At 40.6% G+C, this 21,559-nt stretch overlaps 2 protein-coding genes across 2 annotated transcripts in view; one reads left to right on the top strand and one right to left on the bottom strand.

The window, feature by feature from the left end:
* Positions 1-21,559, bottom strand: part of LOC125785743 (uncharacterized) — a 399,129-nt gene that overhangs the window by 123,118 nt on the left and 254,452 nt on the right. The gene's annotated exons all lie outside the window — the stretch shown is intronic.
* On the top strand, positions 28-10,021 carry cnpy3 (canopy FGF signaling regulator 3). Its single transcript, XM_007242251.4, has 6 exons — positions 28-256; positions 2,406-2,532; positions 2,615-2,711; positions 4,422-4,544; positions 5,919-6,036; positions 7,717-10,021. Exons 1-6 carry the CDS (start codon positions 166-168, stop codon positions 7,959-7,961), a joined length of 801 nt encoding a protein of 266 aa, XP_007242313.1. The 5' UTR covers positions 28-165; the 3' UTR covers positions 7,962-10,021.

Here is a 21,559-nt window from a genome sequence, read left to right as displayed (position 1 = left end):
ATTGGTCAGACAGGTAGGAGGTGTGGTTAGGGTTTCTGCGGAAGTGAAAGATAGAGAAACAAAGGCTGGTGGTGAGAGTCTCCAGTCTCTGTGTTTATATTTAATATAGAGTTATATTATTATATTATATTATATTAGAGAAGGGTCTCAGGGTGTGTGAGAGAGATGAAGGCGCTGCTGTTCGTGTGTTTAGTGTTTGTGGGAGTTTCTGAAGGAGAGGAGGATGAGTGGGTTCATCTACCGAATAAATGTGAAGGTAGGATTCTCTCCATTCCTCCAGCTCTGCTCTCCAGCTACTCAGATCTCTGTATAACCCTGCAGATCTACAGCTGATCTACAGTATAGGGTTCAGGGTTTAATCACAGCCGGGATGTGCTGTATCTGTATCTGTAGCTGGTGATGGGGGTCTCAGTGTGAGCAGTTGTGAGTTAGCCTGGCTGTCAGGTTGAGCTGGGGGGAGATTGGGAAGGGGTGGAGAGGGGGGTGGGAAGCTGATCTGACTGACAGCAGTGTTTAATCAGAAGCAGAACTGAGACTAAACTCGGACTGGGTTTAGCTGATATCAGGGCTGCAGAGTTTCCTGCTGTAACAGAAACTGTGCTCTTTATATCAGTCTCTTCCCTTTATTAGTGTTTCCTGTTATAGAAACTCATAACTCACACCAGCGGTATAACTACAGGCCCTAACTCTGTAGTTACAAAAATAAAGCAGCCTTTACTAGCAGATATTCTCTATATTACAGAGATCAGATGGGAAAACTTCACCACTGTAAAAAAATGCCTGGACAAAATAAAAGTCTCCACCTGGATGTAAGTGAGTAAATGATGTGTTGGTTGTTTGATGCTGCAGTTGTTCTGCAGGTTTAGGTTCAGTAACAGTATGTGCTGAAAGAATGAGGTCAGCTGACTCTACCTGAATATACTGAATATAGATCAGATTATTCCATCAATGGATTTTATCTTCTCTGATGAACACGAGCATATTCCAAGATAACAATATCAGGATTGATGGAGCTGGAATAGTGAAAGAGTGATTCAGGGAGCATGAGATCATCATTTTCACACGTTACATTGTGGTGCAGCAAAACCTGAATAAAAATCTCAGTGGTCTGCATGAGAAAGTATCTGAATATTAGCAGATAGAATAAAGATAAGCATTTTGTCTGCATGTCTAAATATTGCAAAAAAATATTGTGGATTGTGAAAATGTCTTAACTTTATTATAGAATATTTTGTATGATTACATTCACTACAGGTAGGCGCTTTTATACTGTTCATATCATTATTTTATAGAAACTATATTGTATCGATTCAAATGAAGAAATAACGTTATATCGTCATATACATTTTGTCCATATCGTTACACCGAATTCTGTGACCGCCGAGTTGTGTGACTGTAGAGGGCGCTGTTTCTGTTCACATGCACGAGAGCTGTTTTGTGCACAAAATAAAATATTTAATGCTTTTGTTTTGTGTGTGTGAATCAATCCGTCACTAAATGTTGTTATTGTGTCTGGAGATTTTTACACAAGTCCTCGCTCGCAGAATTCAGTGGTTTCTGATTTATTCAGCTCATTGTAAAACACACTTCAAACCAAATCTGTGCCAAAAAACGGGTTATTAGTTTATTTTATGAAGCAAGTTTGCCACATAGCAGGCAATAAAAAGGCGGTTATCTAGCTATTACCCAAACAATGTTTAGCTTGCTGGCTAATTAACGATCTAAATAAATATCCCCTCTAGCCACTTAGCTATCCTGCAACAGAGCACATCCATAAAACTGTTAAACAATCACCTTTACACACAATGACTACCATAGATAAATCTACATGTCTACAGCCTTCACCTTACTGATTTTAGAGCCTCTGCTGGGGGCATGTCCCTAGTAATTTCCCTAAAGCAAGACTGAGGCGATGCCTGAGTTTAGTGAGCTTATGGGTGCAGGCCGAGGGCTCCTGAACTTTTTTCTCCTAAAGACTGAGAGGACGTTCATTCTTCCTGTAATCAAGTATTTTTATCTAAAACTATATGAAACCCATTAATTAACTGAAAAATGTTGCATAGTGTGTTTTTAAGACCATTTTATGTCACTGACACAATGATAGAATAGCATAATAGCATAAAAACACTAAGTTTTTGCTACTTTATTATTAATTATAGATTTAAGAGAGAAAAAGAAGTTCCTCTTCCATCACATATTAGTATAGTGTATATAGAGATCTGTAATTTAGGACTGGTATTGCTGCTGTCAGAAAGGCTTTTCAATCAGGATCGTTACTAAAAAGCAGAAATGAGATTTTTCACAGCTGAAGGGTTTCCTGCTGTAACAGTAAAGTGAGTTATTTATATCAGTCACTTCAATATTTTAATGTTCTCTGTTCTCTGTTTAAATTGTTGTGTCACTAGTGTGCAAGTTTGTGAGCATTGAAATGAAATCTGCTCTGGAAGAAACAGGCAAGACGAAGGAAGTCATTGAGACCAACTACCGTTTCCTGGATGATAAAGGAGCTCCTCCAATTAAATATGTGAAATCGTAAGAACTCCTCACCCTGTTTGTGGTACCATTGCCTTTATTCAGTCATCAACTGTATTTAAAGAGCTGTTTGTGTTTCTAGTGATATTCGCTTTATCGAGGTGATCGAGAGTGTGTGTTCAAGGATCCTGTCCTACAATCTCCACAAGGAGAGAGATGGCAGCAATCGCTTTGCAAAGGTGAGACTCAATCTCTAATTTAAATTGTTGTAAATGACATTTTATTACTTAAAGTATCATCACTAAAGTAAGCCTTATCTTTTGATTCATGTTTTCTGGTCATATAAAGAGTGATGGATCATATCAATAAAAAGATACAGTTTGGTTTTTCATGCAGTCTTAAATTAAATATGTCACATATTACAAAGAATGATGGCCAGGTGCAATTTTTCAGAAACTTTACCTAAAGATAAATAGATTAAAAAGGAAGTTCTATGGGTTTGTTTATCTGGGGCAGTAGGTGGTCCAGGTTCAGGTCTTATACATGATGCTAACTGGGAAATGATTTTATCATTTTATAGAATAATATACGGGAGAAGAAGCCAATGTAAAGCTAGATGATTTTCACTCAGTTGTCACCTGCATGAAGCTGTTATGAATCTTATAATAAACATGTTTTTGCAAAATTCAGTCATATCAGTAATCAAATATTTCTCCACATATAATCAACCACTAAAACAGAGTGTAGGCAGGAAAACTGTACCGCAGTCCTACATTACATACTACAGCAAAACGTCTTCAGTGTAGGACACTCCTGTCCTTGATCTATTTAAATAACTGGTACGTCCTTAATTATGGTAAACTGAAGGACAGACGAGAGAGGAACTGGAGACGTCACAAAGTTTACAGAGTGTACCGAGATTAAGCAGAGTCATAGACTATAGTTCCCTTTTAATCAGAAATCTCCATTTAAAATGCAATGCGTTACAATCAAAATGTGATCAAAGAGTAGGCTTAGTCCCTGTCTGGAAAACTCCCAGATTTGTGATTCACTCTAAATGTGTTGCACCAAATAAAAAGGAAACACTTCATTCAGTAAGTATTTTTTAATGGTGGTGTTTACCTGGAACAATAAATTATTAATAAAGTTTATTGAGCTACACCTACAGTAGTGTGTCACTGTATTCCTGCACATTTTGCGGCAGGGTTGGAGTGTTAATACGTCCAATAGTATTCCACACATTTTCAATCAGGGATAGGTCTTGCCATGTGATTGGCCATGACATGAGGCAAAGCTCTTGAAATGGCAAAAGTATGTGGACAAGCATTGTCCTGTTGGAAAAGGGTAGCTGGGAAAAAAAACACTGTATTAATGTAACGTTGGGCTGTTAAAATGCCTGTTATAAAAGGTGATCTGATATCGCAAAAAAAATTGCACACAATGACACCAGGCTTTCTGATGGGGTGGGGAAGGGGGGTTAAAGTACTGAAACCAAGGTTTTATTCAGAGTGAGGCTGAGTAAAACATACAGTACAACACCAATAAATGAAAATAGAACAATATAACTTATCACTAAGTAAAAGTGATAAAGAGATTTTTTCAAACCTGTTTAAATCTAAAGTTATTCCACTCTAGCAGGGTATTATTTATTTTTGTGAATGGTCCATTAATAGCTTTAATGTTTCATCTAATAATCCCTGCACATGCTTTGATACTGTCAGTATATAACAGTGCTGAGAAAAATTCTGTGAGCCAATCTTTCAGGTGTTACTTGTGTTAATCTTCATAATTACTGTCGACTCTGAGCCCTGCTAAGTGTTAACATACAGTGAACAGTGATACAGAGGATTTTGATTTGTTTATATAATTTGCTCACTAAATACTAAAATGTGTTTCATGTGAAATGTATAGGCCTATGATCAGTTTTGCTTCTCTGTGTTTGTGAACAGGGGATGTCTGAGACATTTAGCACTCTGCATAACCTGGTCCATAAAGGAGTGAAGGTCGTCATGGACATTCCTTATGAGCTGTGGAACGAGACCAGTGCAGAGGTAGCCGATCTCAAGAAACAGGTACTTGTAAAACAAAGGAGCTTTTGTGTGATTAACAACAAAACATAGAACACACATCAGGACCAGAGTGGAGGCAGTTTACACTAACTCTGACATGACATTTTATTAAATAAAAGAGTCTATTTGCAGTAAAAATGTTCTTTTTTTGTGTGAAAACTGTTCATTTATGATTTGTTTAAAATATCGTTTTCAATCACAATAATAAAATAAATATGGTTATTGTAAAACTGGTCTTTCTTCTTAGTGATGGTAAAATATCTTAATAAGGCTCAATTAATATTTCCATTCCTGCAGATATCCTGTACAGTAACATCATCTTGCCCCATCCTGCAAAGACAACAGTACAGATTAATTACGAATAAATTAATTATGTTTGTCAACACAGTGAGCAGCATTCATCACAGCACCCACAAGAGACAAACACTTTGAGAGTGATGCTGAAACTGAAGGAATAAAATAATCTTCATATTCTAGCTGATGTTTGTTTATATTTTAAAAATATATGTGTAAAAAGAGCCTTGGTGTGAAGTTTGAGTTTTATTTGAGCTCTTATATGCGTTATTCTGTGTAATTCTTGTTTTCCAATATCTGACTGATGAAGTTCATGTACATGTACATTGATCAGATTGCTGACAAATCAGATGTTCTTCAGAATCACATTTTGAAATACATGTAAATTAGTGGTGTAAATTGATCAAAAATAATAATTTGATTAATCATAAAAATATTCTGTGATTAACTGTGATTAATCACACTTGTTCCTCTTTTTATAATAAATATTATAAATATATATATAAATATATTATAAATATGTAACTGCCTGTATTGAGTAATGTGTACACTGTCCCTTTGAGAGCTCTTTATGTTAAGTGTGTAGCTTAGCTGAAAGCATAGAGGACTAGAGTGTGTGTTGAGCTGTATCACGTAGACCACTGGACCTAGCTTCTTTCTTGGTGCTGGATTAGTTTGAATACAGCCAGAGTGAGTCTGAGTGTCCTATCAAAAGCTCACTCTCTGGGTCAGAGCTGGAGGTCTGAACTGAGACCGGCTCTGGAACGTTTAGAACTGGACACCGGGGGTCTGCTGCCACTGTGTTGAAGTGTTTCAGTCGTTCAGCCAGTAGAAAAATCTGCGTGTTGGGCGGAGGCGGGGCAGATTGTGGTGAAAGTTGGGGTCAGACTAGGTGGCGTAATTAGCTTGCATAAAAAAAATAATAACAACGCATTACTGATTCCAAATTATTCCCGTGGGTTAACGCTTTAGTGTTGACAGCCTAAATGTCCATTATTAAAATATAAAAAATGAATTTTAAAGGAATTCCCCTCTAATAGTTTGAAGCTGTTAAACGATGTCCCTCTTTTTTACCTGGTTTAGTGTGATGTGATGATCGAGCAGTATGAGGAGGTTATTGAAGACTGGTATAAAGGCAACCAGGAGGAAGACCTTACAACATACCTCTGCGGGAAACACGTCCTGAAAGGACAGGACCAAGGTAAATTACATCCCATAAATCCTTTTACTTCCATAGACGTTTCAGTTTAAAGCTTTAATTTAGCAGCAGTTTCAGCAGCAGGGGGACAGAGGTTGAGGGTTAGACAGGCTTTGCTTGTGCTTTAGGCTTGAAAAATAATCCAGGTTGTACGTCCTTTTCTTCTTTTGCTTAAAAAACACAGGACATATCCTATCCATGTCCTTACATACCCTCATGTTATTCCTGTAATTGACTGTTTACTAAAATCAGTTACCTTTCCTTTCATATATGATATCACAATACGAGTACATTAATTTACCCTTCTTATGACACAGGGTAATATTATTATGATGAGTTATATTTATGATTAATTATCATCATAATTAGTGTCTATATTAGTTATTATTCACAACATTCTTAAGCAATAAAGTTTATTAATGTTTAATAATGTATTAGTGATTAATTAAACATTAATCATTTTTAGAATTTAAAAATGGTTATTTAAAGAAGAACACTGGTGTAAAATGGACTTTAAATGTAGTAAAACCTTAGTAGTAAACCTTTAAATACCGTTAAATAGCCCACCTCCACTCCAGTTTTGCTCAGCACTCGGCCGTATCAGGGCATATTTTGCCCCAAAAAAACGCTTTTTACACCGTTATCCAGCTGAAAGTAGCTCCACACCTCGTTGCTAGAATCCATTTAGACATTTAAAACCAGGCATTAATAACTTAAAAAGTGCAGAAGAAGATTATAAAAAACACTGTTACATCCCATAACGCTCTATATAGACATCGATACATAGTCTGGTAAAGGCAGGCTTTGTGGAGTCTATGTATTTATGTTTGTACAGTGATGGCGGCGGACGGAGCTAAATCTAGCGGCACGGTTGTAAACAGTGGTTTTTAATAAGCTTCTTGTGCACTTTTTAAGTTATTAATCCAGATCTCCAGATTCTAGCAACGAGGTGTGGAGCTACTTTTTATCATGTTTTACTACATCCAAAGTCAATTTTACACCGGAGTGCTCCTTTAAAGTACTCTTATTGTAAAGTATTGTAAAGCTCTGTTACATGTCTTTACACTAGTTAGTAAGTTGTTTATTGTTCTCTGTCCTGTAATTAACATTAACCAACAAAACTACACAGCTTTTCTGCCATGCCCATTCTTTATAGAATCTCAGTTTATTCATGTAACGGTTAAGACCTTAAAATGCCACTGTTAACAGCTGAATCAAACCAGTCAGTAAGGCACTGATTAAATAAGTCTTTATGGATGTTTAAAAATGGTGTAAAACTAATGATTTATGCATCAGTCATCAGAGCTTGTAATGCTATGGTCATAACACAGAGCAGAAGCCGCATTCATTCAGAAGGGGAGGAAACTGGATTGTTTTTCTTCCAAAATTCTAGAATTCACAAATTTACTCATAAAAAATAGTTGCACCCTGGAGAAAGTGTGAGATTGTAATAATATTCAGAAGGAAGATTAAACATTATATATAGACTGTCACAAAACAATCTTTAATAAAGCTCAAGTGAAAGTTAATATTTTTGCACACAGAAATGATAGAAATAAAAGTAGAATAAATGGGTCTAATTTTTAAGTATTTTAAAAGACATGCTTTAGTTGAGGGGTGTGGGGGTGGTTCTCCTGGCAGTACAGGTCTGAGAAAAACTGATTTACATGTTTCTGTCCTCAGAGTGTCTGAAAGAAGAGTGGCTGGGGAAGAAAGGAGACACTGCAGCTATAGCAGAAAACAAAAAGAAAAAGAAGAGCAAAAAGAAAGCTAAAGATGGAGAGGATGGCCAGAAGAAAGGGAAGAAGAAGAAGAAGAAAAAGAGTAAGCTGGCTGAAGGAGGAGGCAAGCTGAAAAAAGAGGAGGAGGGGCTCACATCAGACGAGGACATTCAGAAAAGCGTTCCACTTCAGAAAACTGAACTCTGACCTGCAGAACATCTCAAACCTTTTATTTTCTGATTTCAGTTCTACCTCCAGTTTTTACCCACCGTCAACCCCAACAGCCCCTTCTTTAAAATCACAAGGTGTTAAAAACGGTTTCATGGAGCAGATCCACAGAACAGCTACACCTGATTCCCTAAAACAGCTTTTAGTCCAGTTTTAGTTTGAAGATTTCTTTTGGCATTGGACCAAAAACAGTTGTGGCACTTTTAAGAGCCACAGTGTTTAAAATGATCATGATCACTGTAAATCCAAAACGTTCAGATCCTGTTACCATGCAGCCTCCATCATAACTGAGCTAACCCTTAGAGACATGGCCATCACTGTAAGAAGCATCCCTGTTTCTCCTGATTTATTGCTTTTTTAATTTCCCAAGTTTGTGCTTAAAAAGTGTTTTATACATCTAAATAATATGAATGTTTTTTGGGGGATCTGGGCCTGATAACACTGATGTTCTGACCTGCAGGCCAGTGGAATATTTCTGTACGTATTTGATTATATTTATGAGCACGTAAACCAACCTTTACAGCACCCAACACGGAAAGCTTTCCAGTCTGCTGGTGTTATTAAATAAAAAAACTCAGTGTGCTCAGTGTTTACTCAGAAAAAACACTTCAGAAATTACCTTTAACCCTGCAGCTAAAAAACACAGCCCAAATCTGACACTTTGTAAGAAATGTTCCGTGTGTGTCTGAAATGGTTAATAAGAACAAATTAAACATGAAAAACTTTAAAGTAACATATAAAATATGCTAGTGTTATAATAATTTTCTAATGTTTATTTTAATTTGAGGTTGAATTGTAGTGAGTAATTATAGTACAGTAAATGGCAATAAAAAGAGTTTATTACCTGAACGTTTGGATTTGTAGTGTTGAGTTGTGGAGGTCAGTACCTACTCTTTCTCTTTAGTGCCTCAGTCCTGAGAGACCCGAGCCATCACGTTTTCTAAAATTCAGTGAGGAGAGCTTCTGTTCACTTTAGTGAAGGTAGATGAATATGAAGGGAATTGGTTGTATTTTGAGTAAATACACTGATTTATTACATTACTATTAGTTTAGCCACAGTATTGCAGATAATCTCACCCTGACAGAATTCTCAGTTAAAGGAAGACCAATCAATGACACAGTTCAGTTCTAATGATAATAATATGAATGCTGTTTCCTTTAATGTGAATGTTTTGTTACATTTTGTTACAAGTGTTTTAAGATAAAGTTGCAGAAGTGTTTTCTTGTTTAATTCAGTTCAGATCAGTAGTTTGTTTAGTCAGTATAGTTAAGTATTGACAGGGTTTATGGGGAGCAGTGTGATCACACTGAGCACTCTTACTCTTTCAGTAAACATCATATTAACTGCTTTTAAAGAACTAGGCCCAGTCTATTTAAAACATGTGTTTTAAGTCTGAATGTTACAGTATTTTTGGTGCAGTTTGATTTCTTAGGCCAGTCTGTTGCCCTTTCTTTTTCTTCTTCTCTTTTTTTGGATAAGCCTGTTTGCTGTGCTTTCTAAAATCAGCTGCTGCTCTATAAACATGGAACATGTTGGTTTATTTTAGTGTGTGTGTGTGTGTGCGTGTACAGTAATCTTTTGTGTGTTTAATTGAAAACCTTACATTTTTGCAGACATTATGCAAGATATTCTGTTTCATGTGTTCCCTACAGACGTGTTTAATATGCAATAAAAGTTGTAGCTGTTGATTGGATATAAAAAAAATAGATTTTTTTCATGGAGCATGTCAGATGTCAGATTAAGTACAAGTACTTTTTCTTTGTAAGAAAACAAACATATATAACAGAAAATTACATAGAAAACATGACTTAACTAAATATATGTTTAAATTATTTTTGCCGAAGGGGAATAGCGTCTGTATTGCTTAAAGCTGCTTTAAATTATTTTTATTTTGAAAATATTTTAAACACATTTCTTTTGAAGTTCTGGTTATTTAGGCAAGTGGATAATCCTGAATTGAATCTGGACAGAATGTTGTATCTTCTGAAAAAAGGCTTTTTTTTCACATGAAAATAAATAAATAAATGGATTGACTGTATGGAACGTGATTGGTTTTGTATAGTTGTACTTTTACACATCTTAAAGGAAAAGTTTGTAGATCCTATTCAGAAGGAAGATAAAGGTTACCAGGAACAGTAAATGATTATAATGTTATGTATTTTCTGAGCCAGTCTAAGCTGTAACAAGGTTTGCATACAGCGTAAAAGCAGAGCATGGATTAATTCAGTAATGGCAAAAAACAGTAGAGCTGCTGCTAGAGGTGAGGCGACCCTTATAAAACAAACTGAAACTTCCTGATTTTATCAAATCACTAAAAAAAAACAAAAAGCTTAAAAAGGAAATGACTGGGGTCATGACACTGTGCATTACACACTACAGTATATGCACAATTTTCTTTGTAGCTTATAAAAACTAAATATAACAGGAAGAAGCCTAGGATATTTCTACACAATTTCCTACTGTTAATATTTGTTAGTATTTAGTTCAATAGTTGTCTTGGGCCCATTTCATTTCACCCCGCAGCACTGCCAGTGTTTTGCGTGTGCAAAATGATGTTATGTAATAACAAAAGTTTGGGAGAAGGACCACGCCCGAACTCTACGTTCTAACTCCACCCCGTATCAATCAACCGTCCTATAAATACCTCCCCTAACTAACTATCTCTCGTGACGAAAACTTCGCATCAGTCGAATCTGCCGCACCCGCCTGCTAGCATTAGCTTGTTCTCCGTCATGGACCTTTAACTCACCGCCTCCGACGAGGACCTCTTCCCTCCTGGCCAGCCTGTCTCCACTCCTGCTCCACCTCGCCGGGCTCGTCGTCTGAATTCCGTAATCTCCATTCCGGCTACTCCTGGTTCTACTCCGGCTACTGCTTATTCTTCCTCCCGGGTCGGTCGTCCTCACCAGTGCACCCCCGGATCTCGGCACTCCCGCCGCTCTTCTCCCGCTTCCCCTACTCCACCTCGCCAGGCTCGTCGTCTGAATTCCGTAATCTCCATTCCGGCCACTCCTGGTTCTACTCCGGCTACTGCTTATTCTTCCTCCCGGGTCGGTCGTCCTCACCAGTGCACCCCCGGATCTCGGCACTCCCGCCGCTCTTCTCCCCCTTCCCCTACTCCGCCTCGCCGGGCTCGTCGTCTGAATTCCGTAATCTCCATTCCGACTACTCCTGTTCTACTCCGGATACTGCTTATTCTTCCTCCCGGGTCGGTCGTCCTCACCAGTGCACCCCCGGATCTCGGCACTCCCGCCGCTCTTCTACCCCTTCCCCTACTCCTCCTGCGCGGGCTCGCCGCTCCGGACGCCCGTCTTCCTCGGCCGGCCTCGCCGGCCCTGGGCCCCTCTCTCGCATGTCCGATTGGACTGTTGTTAAGCTGCAGCGGGTTTTTGAAGGGCAGCGGCGTCCCTTCCCCCCGTTCTGCTCCAAAAGCGGAACTTTTCACTGGACCTCTGAACAGCGCACATGAGCCGCACCGGCGTCGCGGCCTGATGACGTCACCCGCTCAACTCGCTGCCGCTGCAGCTCTCGCGCCCCTGGCGCGGCACCAAATTCGCCTCATCGCCTCGTCTCTGTCGTCTCTCTTCCCCTCTGTCGTCCAACTCCCCCTCCCTCAGTCGTCCAACTCCCCCTCCCTCAGTCGTCCAACTCCCCCTCCCTCAGTCGTCCAACTCCCCCTCCCTCAGTCGTCCAAAACCCCCTCGCCGCTGCTGCAGCACTCGCACCCCTGGCGCGGCACCAACTTCGCCTCAGCGCCTCGTTTCTCTCGTCTCTCTCGTTTCCCTCTTCCCCTCAGTCGTTCGAACCCCCTCTCTGTCATCCTCCTTCTCCATTTCTGCGTTCCTCCTGCTGTTCTCCAACAGTGTTGCCAACTTGCCAACGTAGTTTGTTTGTTATTGAGAGTTTAAATGAACACACATGCTCTTCAGTTTCTCCTCAGCGAGCAGCAGGTGCTGCCGCGAGCCCCGCCCACGACACTCACAGCGCAGTCTCAGTCAGACCACACACTCACACCGCTCTTCAAACACGCTGCAACGAACTGCGCATACCTAAAGCCGCTGCTGACTGTCAAAAAAATAAATAAATAAATAAATAAATAAATAAATAAATAATAATCATGTAATTTACGTTAAAATTGAGTTATTTTCGGAAGTCTCTGCCTATTTATAAAAGCAACAGACGTAGTCCATTTGTTAGAGTTCATTTGTAACATTTCTAACATTCAAGGGGTTTTAATCACAAATTGCAGCCAATGGCTACTTTCCTTACTGAGCAGTTGGCAACACTATTCTCCAACCCGTCCCTTCCAGCCAGCCTTTCTCCTTCCTTTACTCCGTCAATTCTCTCCCCGCCTCCTCTCTCGCCGTTTCTCACCGGGCTGCAGCACCCGCTCAGCTCCTTGCTGGAGCTTCATGACCTTCATTCTCCATCTACAGCGCCGCCCCCTCTCAGCTCGCGCTGCGGTTCATCTCCACCACTGGAACCCTGGGACGAAGCTCCCCATCCCGCGATGGGCCTGGCTGTCTAAGGCTGACGTGGTTTCGGCTTTCAAAATCCTCCCTCTCCATCCTGACTCCTGGCGCCTTTTCAGAGTCCGTTTTTCAGTTCACCTTGCTTTCGGGTGCAAAGTAACCCCAAGCTTCGACTCCTTTGCTAAGGCGCTCTGCTGGATTTGCTTACCACGGGCCCCAGTTCGTGCTCCACCTCCTGGGTAACTTCGTCATCGGTCCTCCTTCCTCGCCCCTCTCGATGGGTCTTGAAGCCTTGACCAGCGCTTTCACTCGCCTCCGTGCCCCGCCGTCGGAGAACTCCGTTGGTCCCTCCACATCTCTCGAGTTTCTTGGGATCTTTCTGGCCTCCGCCTCCTTTCAAGTCTCCCCGCCCGTATCTAGCACCGTCTTTCCCCCCTCGGCCACTTTATTCACAACCCAAAATCGAACCCAGGGTCGTTCTTTCATTTCCCGCCTCCTCCGCTTGGCTTTTTCGTCCGAGCCCTCCACCATTCGTTATGCTCAACTGATACTGCACGTCAGAGCTCCATTTCTGGCTGTGCCTCCTCTGCAATCGAACGGGTTTTTCTTCTACGTCAACGCAGCTTCCAGCTCTTTTGATATTAAGCTATTCACAGATGCCGCTCCTTCCTCTGGTCGCTTCTGCTTGGCCGGAGAACTTCATCTGCGCAGCCGCGCGATTCTTCTGCGCTCTCTGGACTTATATGCGGTCCTCGTCGCTGCCCTCCTTTGGGGACATGAATGGTCAGGAAAATCAATTTTACTCCATTCAGACAATCTCGCCGCGGTCCACATCAACAAAAGTCGATCAAAATCGCTAGACATAATGCCTTTTATCCGTCGCCTCACTTGGCACTCCATTAAGCATCAGTTTATAATTAAAGCTGTCCACATCCCAGGTTTATCCAACTCTATTGCTGACTCTCTCTCTCGCTTTCAATTCCAGAAATTCAGATCCTTGGCTCCGCATGCAGACTGCAACCCAACGCCGGTACCTCCATTTTCACTAACTACACTTCACCTAACCCCCGTCTGAACGAACTAATCCTCCAAGCACAACAAACCATCCTTTCAGCCGTTTCCCCACAGACACTCTCTATTTACTGGTCAAGCTGGAAAGCATACAAAAATTTCCACTCCACACATAATATATCTTTCCCTTCTCATCATCCATCCGTAATAGCAGCTTATATTACTTTCATTCACACTCAACATTCAGCCCGTTCCTCATCACTCAGAGTCCATCTGGCAGCTATCAATTTTTTCACTAAACTAATTACTGGCATACCACACCCTTCCTCTAATCACCCTCAAATTTCCCTTCTCCTGAAAGGAATCCAAAAATCAGAAACTCCATCCTCACACGAACGAGCTCCCTTCTCACCAGAAATCCTCCATCGTTGCATTCAAACCCTCCGATCAGGCTTTTACCCTCCGACAACATCCTCCACGCTCCAATCGCTATTTCTCCTGGCATACTTCGGATTCCTCAGATGCTCAGAATTCACTTCACTTAATCTCCCACAACTCCTTTTCATACCCCCTCATATCAGATCTCAGCATCCTGGACTCGGATACTCTCACCTTTAAAATCAAGCGAAGCAAAACTGACCAACTTGGCAAAACCACGATCCTCCATCTGTTTAAACTTGTCTCACCCCTCAGCCCGTGCGAACCACTCGTCCACCACCTAAATCTCCGGCTCTCTCAACAAGCATCACCTTCGGATCCTCTGTTCACTACGGAATCTGGTAGTATAATCACAAGGCACTGGTTCCACACACATTTCCGCCGCATCCTTTCAGTCAACAGTTACTCACCAGACCAATTCTCCGCCCACTCATTCCGCATCGGTGCAGCATCCAACGCCTCCAGACAAGGAATCCCCGAGCACGTCATCAAGCTTCTCGGACGGTGGTCTTCTCAGGCGTACCACTTATACATCCGTTCCAAACCAGACGATTTGACAGGCTCATCTCAAACTAGCTTCATTATAAGCTCCATATTTTGGGGATATAACTGCACGCTTCTTCAGCACGCAGTTCAGAACTCCAGCCCAAATTTCCCCGAGTTCCCTCCCCTTTTTCTTCCTCCTTTTCTACTTCTATAAGGCGTGGTCCGCACTTAGCAAAATGATGTTATGTAATAACAAAAGTTTGGGAGAAGGACCACGCCCGAACTCTACGTTCTAACTCCACCCCGTATCAATCAACCGTCCTATAAATACCTCCCCTAACTAACTACCTCTCGTGACGAAAACTTCGCAACCCACCTCCTCCCCAACAACCCCCTTTTTTCTACTCTTCCACTTCTCATTAAATAAAAAGGGGGGGATATAACTGCACGCTTCTTCAGCACGCAGTTCAGAACTCCAGCCCAAATTTCCCCGAGTTCCCTCCCCTTTTTCTTCCTCCTTTTCTACTTCTATAAGGCGTGGTCCGCACTTAGCAAACAGAGATTTTTTAGAAACACACTAAAAACAAAGGTCTGACAATTACTGACAAGATGGCGGCACAAGCAACCAAAGAAAACCCACAAGTTTGAGTATTTTCCAGGTTAAAAATAATGATAACCACTATATTACCATAGTTTAATATGTAGTTTAATGTTTTATGGCTATTTTCTTCATAACAACCACCTCTAGTTCGTCTCAGTGACTAGCTGGCCATTTTTTTTATCGTTTCACCTTCCACCTGGTACAAAAGGGCAGCAGAGGCTACAGCATTTAAGGTGGAATGGAAAAATTTAATAAGTTTATTTGAGTTCTCCATTACAGAGGAATTAAGCAATGGACAATAATTATTAATGCTGCACCACCTGCCCTTTTTGTAGACATATAATAAAGCCCTAAAGTTAACTAGTTAACCAGCAGCTACATTACTGACCTTTACTGCATATATCTGTATCTGGTTCTTAATGGGTTTTCTCAATTCTTAGGGGAGGATTCACCACTTCTCCCTGTATCAAATGAAATGAAATTTATTTGTATATTTTACAACTGGTGTTGGCACAAAGCAGCTTTACAGAAACATGATTACAGGACAAAGAATCAGGCAAAAACATGAAACATAGAAAATACAGAATACAGAACCCCCAGTGAAAAACTCCCTCAGAGCTGCAGGAGGAGGAAGAAACACTGGGAGGAACCAAGACTCACATTAAAGGGGGACCATCCTACCACTGATCAAACAGCTTTTAAATTAATTTAAAAAGTATTTTATACATCCATATAGGTTTTATATATTCAGGAGTATAGCAGCACCACTAATGGCTTGGGTGTAATCTGTAGTGGAGAGTAAGATGGTCGATGAGCAGCTGATCTGTGGTGGTGGTGGAGAAGAGCTGACTTCAGAAACTTCCATCAGTCTGGCCGGACAGGAGACGCGACAGCCTGAGGGTCCAACATCGATATCGGGTTAGACAGGTGGGCAGTCAGTAACTCGGAGGAGCAGAGAGGTGGAATTAGATTTAACTGGATTTATGTAAAACAGAGAATATAAAACATTATCAGAGTGTGGCTAATGACTCCGACAGATCTAAATAAAACAGCCTAACTAAAGGCAGAGAGCCAGAAGGTAACATAGACATGGAGGCTCCCTGAAACACTGGCATCCACCCACTCCACCGTCCACAAACCTGAGTGACCGTGTGCAGTGGGAGAACAACAGCACCAGCATCTCAGTTTACCCACAATTCCCTCTGTCCATGAACCCCTGAATCTGCAGCCTTATCTAAAGGGAAAAACATTAATTACCAAAAGCTAAGCTAAACAAGTAAGTTTTCAGTCTAGACTTAAAGATTGAGACTGTGTCTGAGTCCCGAACATATTCGGGGAGATTATTCCAGAGTTGAGGCGCTTTATAAGAGAAAGCTCTTCCTCCTGCAGAGCTCCTCTGAATTTTAGGAACTATTAAGAAACCAGCACCCTGAGATCTGAGTAATCGTGGTGGTTCATAATAGGAGACGAGTCTCGTAAATACTCAGTGTTGGGAAGGTCACTTTTAAAATGTAATCCCTTACAGATTACTGATTACATCACTCAAAATGTAATTTGTAACGTAATCAGTTATAATAATAATAATAATAATAATTTTTATTTATATAGCACCTTTCATACATAACATGTAGCTCAAAGTGCTTTTCAATATAAGATCAATATACAAGATAATTACCAGAGGTACATTATAACAAGGTAAACAAAATAATAAGAAAAGTGAATACCAGAATAAATAGAAAAAAAAAATTCTTCAAGTGAGTAACGTAATCTGATTACTTTGGATTACTTTAAATATTGTCATTTTTTTAAGCCTGAATGAATGTAGCAACCACATATTGCAAATTATCATTTTATTTTTCTTTCCAGTTAACAAATAGATAAACAATTAAAACAGCCTTTTCAATCACTCTATAAAAATACTTATGAAACCATTTCATCAAACAATTTTATGAAACACTTCTATAAATTGATAATAAAACCATTTAAAACCAAACAATGTAACAACAACTGTAAGCTATCTATTTGCAGGTTTGCCACCAGTGTTAATTTTGACAACAAATTGTGATTTAGTCTTAGTCATAGTCTTGTGACGAAAATAGCATTTAGTTTTAGTCACAATTTAGTCATCTGAAATGTTTTTAGTTTTAGTCGACTTAATGTCATAAGAATATAGTCTACTAAAATTACAGTAAATTTAGTCGACTAAAATGTAAAGGGTGTAAATGAAAATGATTTTTCATCAGTTCCCTTGAATTATTAACTATACACGTATACGAAATGAAACGTTTAATAACCACTTGAGTAATATTGTTAATGTTTGAAAGTGAAATATATTTTTTATATGATTTAATGTATATTATTATTATTATAGGTGTGTGACTATATATATTTTACATTTAAAGCATTTTGCTCTAGAAATCAGGTCATTAAAAATCTGAATAGTTAAATTATAGTTTGAACAGAGCTGTAGACGCAAAAACAGCTTTTAAAGGATCTAGTTTTATCTCCAGCACTAACCCAGCACACCTACTGGAGCTACAGTCTATAAATGAGATCAAAAACACACCTTCACACACTGTCCTGTAGAGATGCTCTCAGGATGTACTGAGAGACTTCATGAGTTAAAGTGAGAAACTTATGAGAAAGTGCTGTAAGGAACTTTACACAGACTTTTGGGTTCACTTATTTTATTGTTTTATTTTGGTTATATTATTGAGTTCCTTTCTGACCTGTTCCTGCTTTAACACTAGCTATATCTTTCCCACTGTGAGACTAAACAGATGATCTGATCTTAATGAGTTAGGGTTCTGTATCAGTTCTGTGTTTTAGTGCACTGCCGAGTTAAACACATCAGCTCATGAAATAACATCAGTATTAAAACGCGGATCTCTGCATGGAGATCTGTGTGACTCTGCTCTGCAGAAGCTGAAAGATTAGTGGTGTTTTTACCGGTAATGGAGTCGCTCCACACGGTTTACACGTTATCTTGTTTTTCGCGACGTCAAAAGAGAAATATATCGCCTCTCCTCTCTCTCTCTCCCTGCTGAACGAGTTAACTTCCAGTCGAGCTCCGTAAGTATCGACAGGTTAATTCCCGGGTTTGTAACTGAGCGCGCGGCGCCACCTTCGCTAAAGTAGCAGTGATTGGATCTCTTCTTAACTGGTCCCTACCTTTCACAGAACTAAATCAGTTCTGATTGGATTTCGTTCCTGCCAAACGTTTTCGTCTCGTTTTTATTCGTTGACCAAAATGTCAGTTAATTTCGTCTCGTTGTGTGTGCGGAGCCGCTGTCTGCCCCTCCTCCCTGTGTGTGTGTGTGTGTGTGTGTGTGCGCAGCGAGACGGGAGGAGGGGCAGACAGTTCCCTGTCATATCAGAGCGATTTCACCGCAAAATGTTATTTGCGTTTTGTCAGTGTTGGATTGGAAGAGCAAAAATAGGAAAGTACCGCAATGTAATCCTTTAATTTTAGCAGAGTAACTGTAATCTGATTACCATTTACTGAAGCAGTAACTGTAACGGATTACAGTTACCTATAATTTGTAATCTGATTACGTAACGCCGTTACATGTAATCCGTTACTTCCCAACACTGTAAATACTCAGGAGCGAGCCCGTGTAGGGCTTTATACGCTAACAGGAGAATTTTATAGTCTATGCGGAATTTGACTGGAAGCCAGTGCAGTGCTGATAGTACTGGACTAATATGGTCAAATGTTCTAGTTTTAGTAAGGACCCTGGCTGCAGCATTTTGAACTAGCTGAAGTTTATTTAAGTTACTGCAGGAACATCCAGACAGTAGCACATTACAATAATCTAGCCTTGAGGTAATGAAGGCATGGACTAATTTTTCTGTGTCATGCAGTGATAGGGCATTTCTTAGCTTGGCGATGTTACTGTTACCTGCAGATTCTCTCTCTCTCTCTCTCTCCGTGCCCATGCGCGAGTGAGCGGCGAGGTAGGAGTGCGGTGCGAGGAGCAGTTGGCGTTTAGCCAAACTTTTCTGTGAGTTTTTTCGTTTCAGTTTTGTTTTTTGAAGCGTTTAGTTAGTGTGTGTGTGTGTGTATATGTGTGTGTTTGAGTGCTAGTGTGAAAGAGTGAGTGTGTGTGTGCTCGGGGCTGTGTGTGTGTGTGTTTAGCTTGAGCATGGCGGCTCCCGCTTTAGGAGAATTTGTTCTGAAATAAAGAAGGGCGGGTTTAACCTCCCTGAAATCAACTTTTGCAACTTGGGATGTCTGTAGAAGGCAGGTTTTTATGGTTTTGAAGGATGGAGCTGATGAGTTAGACCTGGTGTTAAAGCTGAGCGTAATAAAAGAAAATGCAAGGCTAATGAAAAAGGGGCAAAACAGGCTAAAAAAGAGGTGAAGGTGGTGGAGGAGGTGGAGTCAGAAGTTAGTCAGGAGTTGGAAGGCTATATGTCTGACTCTGGTCAGTGTACTCTGAAGAAAAGAAAACACCTGTAGTGTACACTGCACAACAAGTTAAGAGGTTCCTGCGGCTCACTAAAGGGCAGTGGGGTGTTCAGGTGGAGGACCATTTTCCAGACACTGAACAGTTTGTACATGATGTGAAGCTTTTAAAGAGTGGAGGGGAATAACTATTCTTGGACACAATACATCTCTTTCTGGTGGAGTAGCTGTTGTCTTTTCACCTAATTTTACCCCTGTTTCTTACACTGTAGAGGATTTTAAATGGGAGGCTTATAAAAGTGAGAGCCTGTTTTGAAAACTGTGTTTTTTGTTTTTATTTGTGCAGCAGCTGACAGAATGCTGTTTTTAGACACATTGAGTGATGTTTTGGCAAACTGTGATCCCACTGATTTTTTAATATTGGGTGGGGATTTTAATTGTACAGCGGACAGCATGGACAGGAACCACGCGGAACCACATGCTGCTTCCCGAAAGCGCTTGTGTGAGATGCTAGAGGCACATGATCTAACTGATATCTGGAGAAATCTCCAATTTAGACAAAAACAGTATACATGGGCCCACTGTCGGGGTAATGCACTTTCATTGGCCAGGCTAGATTTTAATGGTTTAGTCATCAGTTGTCTGCTTTTACACAGTGTTTTATTTCACCTGTAAGTTTTTCTGATCACTCAATAGTCGTGTGTACTATCAGTGGGTGTAATGTTAAGCCACAAAGTGCATACTGGCATTTTAATACTGCACTTAGAAGATTCTAATTCTTCTCAAGAGTCTTTTACCTTTTTTTGGGATGTTTTAAGATCACAAAAAACATCTTTTCCTTCTCTTCAGCATTGGTGGGACATAGCCAAAATACAGATTAAAATATTCTGTCAACAGTACACTCTCAATGTCACGAGGGACATAACCAGATCTCTTAAAGCTCTGGAGATTGAAATAGTGGAACTCCAAGGCCACAGGAAATCAAGAGCATATTAGCGCTCTTAAAAGCAAAAAAGCCTCTTTGGCTGACCTGGGTATTACAGTACAGGGGGCGCTGGTCCGCTCACGTTTTCAGTGCATAACTGAAATGGACGCTCCTTCTAAGTTCTTCTTTGGTCTTGAGCGAAAAAATGGACAGAAAAGGTTTATGCATGCTGTGCAAACAGAATCAGGGGATCTCCTTTCAGAACCTGCTGAAATTCGCCAGCAGACAGTCAGCTTTTTCTCAAAGCTGTACGAGAGCGAGTGGTCAGAGTCACAGGAGGTGGAGGACAGGTTCCTGCAGAATATGGCCAAACTTGAGCAACAGTCTGCTAAGGTGCTCGATGCTGAACTATCTCTGGAAGAGGTACACGGGGCACTCCTGGGTATGGATAATGGCAGGGCACCTGGCATTGACAGCATTCTGGTCAGTGTTGGGGCAAGATGTGCTGGAGGTTCTCCAGAGCAGCATTTGTGATGGAAGTCTTCCATTAAGCTGCAGGAGAGCTGTCCTTACCTTGCTGCCCAAGAAAAGAGACCTGGCCAACCTGAAGAACTGGAGACCTGTATCTCTGCTGTGCACGGACTGCAAGCTGCTCTCAAAAGCATTGGCCTCAAGACTGGGGAAGGTGATGGCGCAGGTGATACATTTTGACCAGACGTACTGTGTGCCTGGTAGGTCTATATTTGACATTAGCTGTGTTCCAATCTGAAGGGAGCTGCCTAGGTTGTCATTGCCTTCAAAGGCAGCTCCCTCGCTCTGCAGCATTTTCACCCATAAGGGATCTTATTAGGCAGCGCGTTCGGGACACGCTCTGGAGTCAGCATACGTCATCACGTCTAGCGTGCTGTGCCCGTTAGCTGTTTATAAAGAACTAAAGTAATGATCACTTACCTCGGGAAAATTCTCAATGCAGCGGCAGCTATTTCTCTTTTACTCATCCAAATATTACAGATAAACTTAAATATTCATGATTTACTTTAATTATACACTTTTCCTCACTTCATACTCAGAGTATGGTCAGTTTTATTTATGTATTTAATTTAATTTTGATTATATGCTTCGTAGAAATGCACGAGTAATGAAACCATAATATAATAAATATTTTGTATAAGCCATCAGAGCTAAATTATCAATGTCAGGTCCTAGCCCTGTCTCGTGTCTGTGTGTCTTCCCCA

This window comes from Astyanax mexicanus, chromosome 21 (genome assembly GCF_023375975.1).
Source record: "Astyanax mexicanus isolate ESR-SI-001 chromosome 21, AstMex3_surface, whole genome shotgun sequence".
Lineage (NCBI taxonomy): Eukaryota > Metazoa > Chordata > Actinopteri > Characiformes > Acestrorhamphidae > Astyanax > Astyanax mexicanus.
Note: the sequence above shows the minus strand (reverse complement) of the source record. Positions and strands in the feature narration are given on the sequence as shown.